The following is a 7,259-nucleotide window of genomic DNA, read 5'->3' as shown; positions in this document are numbered from 1 at the left end:
TTTTCTTTCGTCTGTCCCGCGCAATCAAACAAGAGTTCGAGGAACTTTCTCCGGAACATCAGATTTAGAAATAATAAACTTGTCTCCGTTGTGGTGCACAAACTTCTAGGGCGTAATGTTCTCCCTATGGATGTGCTGGTTACAGAATGAACCAGAAATCCTTAAATTAGTTCATACGTTTCAAAAGCAAACGCGACTGCCGGTTTCGCTAAACCAATAGTGCCTTTTGGACAGTTCGGTGGTATGGGTCTACGGGCGCTGTTCCGCTCGTGACCATGACATGTTACCAGCTCCCGAACAGAAACTGAAATCCAGACGAGCAGTAAGTTCAACTGATAAACCGGCTTTCTAATTGGGCTCTCATCCTGTCAGTGAGACCGTTCTAGGCAACATCAGCAGTGTGTGTCCACGAAACTCAGCGATTTATAAACCTTTGCTTTTCTGGTCAATGGTTATATACATAATCGCTTGATCTGGAGCATCCGAATAGTATCGTTAGCTCTTGCTTACACAATATATGGCACCACTCATCATTTATTCACTGAAACTTCATCACGTGGTCACCTATTGACTGGCCTCAGGAGTGGCGACCTCTGAAATGGAGGTTTTACTCATCTTTTGAAATTATTCTCCCTCTGTGCTACCTATGGATTGATGGTTAAGTGCTCAACGACTGGCCGGGAGGTCATTGGTACAAAAATATATAAATTTAATTGCTCGCTTTTGTGTTATTTAAAAGACTTTTTGTGACGGCTTGAGGTTCACGAGAAACGTTTTACTGCCTGACGGAATCAGAGATTAGTCGGGGGATGAATTAGCTATCTCTATATGTTTTCTGAGTTCACTGTCATGGTGAACGTTCTATCGAACTTTTTGTGTAATTCGATACTGAAACAGTCAGGTGAACATCCAAACGGCCTTGACCTTTGTGGAAGTTCCGGAAGCTACTAATCATGAACTAAGAAATGTACCGAAAGTTTAATGTCAATATATGGTGTGGAAATTTTGACCACAAGAAGTCTTTCTTCCTTATTCAGACTCATCCAGGTGTGTGGCGTTTTAAAATTGTTGACGCACCTGATCCATTCGTGCCAACATGTTGAGTTATAAGAAGGAGTGTCTCTTTTCGCCTTAGCTTTGCGGAATCCAAACACATCTTTCAACAGACCTCCTTTAAAGTGTCGAACGTATTTCTTGCTATTTCCTGAAGGAAAATAGTCATCGTAGAAGTCGATCAGCTAAAGCACCCTGTCGATGCCTAACTTCCATGCCACCAGAAGGGAGCACGAGGGCTTGAATAATGCCAGATCGCCCAAGCCTAGACAGGGGAAGTCGAGAACCAGAGGTCAAGTCCGAACAACGGACCTTCCGGTCAGTGAATCCGCGCTCTAACCATTGAGCCATGTTGCCCTAAAACTACTCATAAGTTTGCTGAAAACATTTCGACCACCCCTGATCAGATTCACCTTTCTTGGAGCTCGTCAGATGAGCGTTGTCCCGGAATATAAGTAGGTCGTAGCAGAATTTCTGCTAGGATTAGTTCGCGTCCTCCTTTAAAACCAAATTATTGTGCAAATGAGCGTAATTCGTATATTTCTTGTTAATTTTTACTTTCTTTGTATGGATCGGCGACAAATCACAAGGAACACTCGTATTGTCCAATGAAGTTCAGACTCTCTGGATAAGTCAACACCCGGTGTGCGATGCTTGAACAATCATCATTGTATTCTAGCGTCCCCCCTGTCACGACCTACTTATATGCTTCCGTAGTTTCCTGCTCCTAGACAGGGGAAGTCGAGAATTAGAGGTCAAGTCCGAACAACGGACCTTCCGGTCAGTGAATCCGCGCTCTAACCATTGAGCCATGTTGCCCTAAAACTACTCATCAGTTTGCTGAAAACATTTCGACCACCCCTGATCAGATTCACCTTTCTTGGAGCTCGTCAGATGAGCGTTGTCCCGGAATATAAGTAGGTCGTAGCAGAATTTCTGCTAGGATTAGTTCGCGTCCTCCTTTAAAACCAAATTATTGTGCAAATGAGCGTAATTCGTATATTTCTTGTTAATTTTTACTTTCTTTGTATGGATCGGCGACAAATCACAAGGAACACTCGTATTGTCCAGTGAAGTTCAGACGCTCTGGATAAGTCAACAACCGGTGTGCGATGCTTGAACAATCATCATCATATCCTAGGGTCCCCTTCTTTATGACCTATTTAGTTGCTTCCGTAGTTGCCTGCTGACGAGTGGTAACAAAGAGCACCACTGATCACAAAATCAGTTTACAGCAACATTAATTCGTATATTGTACACTAGCGGAGTTGGAGACTAGTTTACAGGTGATGGCGAGGCCACAGGAGTTGATGCAGATAACTGGTACCAGAAATCGAAGGGCGGATCGAACGCAGAAAATATTCACAATGAAAGTTAACCAATCAGTGCCTCACTACACTACGCATCGTCATCCTCACACATTTGAATTCGATGCCCAACTACTTCGATTTTTCTACGTGTTCATCGTAGTCATCCTCATTCACCATGAGCAAAACTCACCGATGCCAGAAATGAACATTTGTCAACAAAGTCATTGTAGCAATGAAAAAGCGTCCATTCGGATGGTGGGTACAGCCAATCAGAATTTTGCACCAGTTTGTGACCACAAGAGCCTACGCAGACTATGAGAGCAGGAGGGGTAAATAAGAGCAAAGCTGATTTTGTCAGAAGGAGGACAGAGCAGTTACATTCTGTCTACTTTATAGTTTAAAGTACATGAACTCCTATGTTCAAAGTGCAGTATCCACCAATCTGTCGAAAGTATTGTACAACGACTTCTTTTACGTCAGAATGTTAGAATCAGGTCGACCAATTGGTTTGTGAGTGTCGGAGGTTCTTGAGCGTCTGACCGGTTACTCTACACGTAAGACGCATTCACAAAAGCCACTCAGTTTGTTCAGTTGAATGAAGTGCCCCATAGGAGACTAGAACCAACTTTTCCCACAGAATGAACACATAGTGTGATGGTCTATAATCTTGTTAGGATGGTGAGTGTAAACATTTTGGCAGTTCGTTTGCAGTATCCACCAATCTGTCGAAAGTATTGTACAACGAGGAACAAGATGTTCTTGCACAAACACGGTACACAAATTTTTTCAAGAGAAATACGGCCAAACTATGTGCACGACCGCCTGCCCAGAATACCGATTGGAGCTGGCCTCAAATGGGGCAGTCCAAAAAAACTTCCGAAATGTGCATCAGTGCAGTTTGGTGGAACACCAGTTCATCGAACGTTTTAGTGCACCAAGTCTCACCATCACCGGTGCACCGGCAGTGAATGACAACGAATGACTCCGCTATCAATCCGCCATCGAAGGGTGTTCTTTCGCAAGTTGTACACGTTACCGACAGCTCCAGGGAGCGATTCTTGGTTTGCAGCACAAACGGTTTCAACTTTTCCACTTGATTTTTAAAACTATCCTCATCAGATTTGTTTGTTGTCTTACTGTTTTCGAGATGATTGCCGTGTGGAATTCCCAAACCCCATGTTAAGTTCAGCCGGCTGTCTCTTAAAGCGAGTGAGCGTGATGTAGCCGACACCAGCAAGACATTGTTCAACGTGTACCAATCCCATGGCTTACTTTCAGCCATTGTGGGGGCCGTTTTCGTGTTCCTCCTTTGCAGTTGCGGCGATTAGGTTACGCCACATGTAAGGACACTACACGCAACAGATGGCAGAGCAGATATCAACAGTTCGCGGAAAAATCCAGTTTACTTATATACGTCGGATATGTGGTGGATTCCTGGGTCAATATGTATTATTCAGTATGATTTTTCCAAACCTAGAAACGAGCAAAGTGTGTACAAGTTATCTTGCTACAGACATAGATGTCATACAGGGGTGTGGGGAAGAACATACCGTTCTTTGGCCATGAAGTGTGGAAGGGCGTTTTGGCAAAATCTATTGACAAATCAAATTCAGATCGGCGTAGTAAATCCCTTCACTTTTACAGCGAAATAAACGGGGATCTTTTCCAGATAAGCCCCGCCACTAATGCGAAAAGTGCATGTGCGAAAAGTTAAGCCCCACCACTTTTTTGAGCATGCACACAGCCTTGACCTATTTTTGATGAAAACAATTCCCTATTCGCATCTAGGCTCATTTTGTGCAAACATTTTCCCCGTGTGGACGTAATACCTCAGCTGAACTTTCTGACGCTTTCAACGCTCGTTCATGATAAGGAGAACGCAATACGTTTTTTGCAAAGACACGGAGTGATCCATCAGCAACATATATGCAACGATGGCCACCAAATGACACTTTCAACTGCTTCTGACAGGTGAAGGTGTAATGCCCGACAGTGTCAGCAAGAAATCGGTCTTCGAAAGAGAACTTGGCTGGAGCGGTCTAGGATGGAGTTTGGGACAAGAATTGTATTCATTTATTTCTGGTTCAAAAATTTGGTGAAAATCAAATNAGTTTGGAGGCAAAGGTACCGAAAAACGGACTTTCTTATGCAAATTATCGATGAAATGCCCCAATTTCACCCTCTTCAATAAAAGCTAAAAGTACAAATTTCATAGTCTCTTTTTTCTAATCTTTTTTGGGTGGCGGGGGTTAATTTTTTTGCGGGGCTTATCTGGAAAAGATTCACTACCGGGTAGCCTCAAAACAGCTTGTCTGTTCACGCCGGCTTGAAGGCAGGGACAACGCAATTCGTGCAGTTCCATAGCTGGTGAGCATGTTGAAAATGTCTGAGAAAACCACGATATCGAGCACAGAACGTGCGCTGGGTGCGGGCCGGATTATTCGCAAATCAAGTCGTGATAGAATCCCCTCAATGTCACCTCAAGGTTGTTAGGCATGTAACTTTTTTGGAAACACAGCATTAAATCCGATTAGTTAGTTAGGCCAGAGTTTTCACCGGTCGGTAATGTGACACAGCCTGCCTCCAAAATGATCTCAGACAGTCGTCTCTGCTGATTGGTCAGTTTCGACAACAACTCATGTTTCATTCGCTAGCGAGTCGAACTGCCAGCCCTCGTTCTCCTGCACAGCTGGTGTCTGACTCACCTACTAGGTCGCATTCGTATTCCCGACTGCTCAGCGTAATTTGTGGTGATCCTGCATGTGTCCTGCACTCATCAGGGCAACCAGCTAAACGTGAGTACATATTTACCTGCGTAGATGACTGCATGCTCATGTGACCATCCTATGTGGAGAAAGCCAGCAGAGATTAACAGTAGCCCATTATTTCGTACAGGAATTAGACAGTTCACGAACACATAAACGAGAGATTCAATTGAGTCTCTCGTGAAAAGCAAATTGATAAATTGATTTGCAGATTAGTGTATTTCTCGAATAACAGAGCTATTCGGGTTCAAGTAGATCATAAGGTTGACGGAAACTCGGGGACTGCGCCTACCTGATGAGCCCCAAGAAGGGCGAAACCGGTCGTGGGCTGTCACAGAGTTTTCAGCAACCTTGTGAGTAGTTTCCTTCATAGAAACAGTTCACTTCTGTTATTTGATGCCGGATAAATTTCCTGTGGATTATTTTACTTCATCACCCTCAAATATCGTGATCAGTTTGGTGTCGGTTCGTGCCACTTTCAATCTGTCAAGAATATTCTATCGACAGGATATCCGTCCAGGATTGTGACAGTCGTATAAAACCGATAAGGTGAAGATGTTCTGACATCTTTTCCCTAAAAAGATGGCGTGTTTTTAAAAGCTATTTGATGCATTTTCCGTGCACTGATATTTTGCTGTTCCAAGTTTCGCCGTTTCAGGGTATCCGCGTGAGTTCAACTGTTCGTACCACGTACGTGAAGGAACACTGAAAGAGACAAGGGTTGCAAAATCATGATTGAGGAGCATGCTACAATTCACGTCTTCCTGAAACCCTGTATGAAAACCGAAACAGTTGTCTGGTGAGCCGCGCGCTGCTTGTATTCATTTATTTCTGGTTCAAAAATTTGGTGAAAATCAAATTCTGTTCAGAGGAATTATCTATTAGCCCTACGACCGCTGTTGACTGGAAGAACTTTCTTCGCGAAGTTTGCGCCTGGTGGCTCTTGTAGACTCCAGCAGTTATCAGCGGCTCAAGTCTACGCGACGAGATCGATGAAACGCCAATATTTCGCCGTAAAAACCACGCAGGGCGAGACCTTCCCCGCGATTAGTTATTCTGTCGGGCGGTTCCATTGGTTGTTCTTTTTATCCCGTGTCCTCATTCGCCGATCCCCACGTGACTTTTGAACTTGGCATCCCTCGCCGTCGTAGTCTGGTCGATGCTGGAGTGACCTTTGTCCTTCCGAGTTCCGGTTGTGACCTTTATTGATTTGACTCCGAGAAGTTCCTTGTTTCTTCGTTTGTGAATCCATTATTCGGTCCTACTTGAGTTTTTAACGGTAATGCACTACTCATAGGGTTGCTGAAAATTCATCGAAACATCGGAAACGAGGGATTCAGCTGGGTTCCAGGTGAGTCAAATTAGTTTACGAATGAGTGTAGTTCGCTAGTTTTCAACAGTCTTATGAGTTATGTTCCTTCGAGGAAATTATGCTGTGATATCTCAAATATCGTACCAACTGGAACATGAGACACTAGCCTTTGTGCAGCACATTCAGTTGAAGAAGCTCAAGGAATTCTAGAGTCTTCGGTGATTATCAACCTGGTGTGCAAACAGGTGTACTTCGATCATTACGTAGAGTTAGACACTTTATTCCCCGTGTTGAGAGATCCTGAGCAGTTACCGAGGATCTCATTAGTTCATTAGTCTGACCAAGGAAATTAAAAAATGTCTCACCAGTTCAACAATCGAACAACGGTATACTCTGCCGTAAAGTATCAATTGAACTACACTCATTTGCACTCGGTTTTGACGGGAGACTTGCCTGGAAAGTAGCTGAATCTCTCGTTTATGCTGGTTCTTTAATTGACAGTTTTCAGCGACTTTATGAGTGTTGCGTTTGTACAAATGAACTAGGAAACTAGAAAGATTACCTGGTCGGAAGCATTTTCTCATCGGACTTGCAACATTTTCTGAGAAACAAGTCCTTGTGACAACGTTTGAAGGTCCACACACAGACCTACTCACCATCTCGGTTGCGATGTGTGCAGATTTTGCCATAATTGAAACAACTATGTTGACGTGGAGATTGATGTTAGACAACATCACTGTCGACACAGATGCTTCACTGCCGTACAACCATAAGACTAGTCTGGTTATATATATATATATATATATATATATATATATA

The 7,259-nt window shown here is 43.6% G+C and overlaps 1 protein-coding gene across 1 annotated transcript in view; it reads left to right on the top strand.

Annotated features, from left to right (window-relative positions):
- Positions 1 to 1,300: 1,300 nt before the first annotated feature.
- T265_15494 (hypothetical protein) overlaps positions 1,301 to 7,259 on the top strand; it is a gene marked incomplete at both ends in the record, with an annotated part of 7,770 nt that continues 1,811 nt past the window's right edge. The window contains 4 exon segments of the mRNA XM_009178395.1: positions 1,301 to 1,371; positions 4,152 to 4,334; positions 4,341 to 4,458; positions 5,998 to 6,244. Coding sequence (XP_009176659.1) covers positions 1,301 to 1,371; positions 4,152 to 4,334; positions 4,341 to 4,458; positions 5,998 to 6,244 — 619 coding nt within the window.

The sequence above is a fragment of the Opisthorchis viverrini genome (genome assembly GCF_000715545.1).
Source record: "Opisthorchis viverrini unplaced genomic scaffold opera_v5_553, whole genome shotgun sequence".
NCBI classification, from domain to species: domain Eukaryota; kingdom Metazoa; phylum Platyhelminthes; class Trematoda; order Opisthorchiida; family Opisthorchiidae; genus Opisthorchis; species Opisthorchis viverrini.
This window is presented reverse-complemented; position numbering and strand designations above follow the sequence as displayed.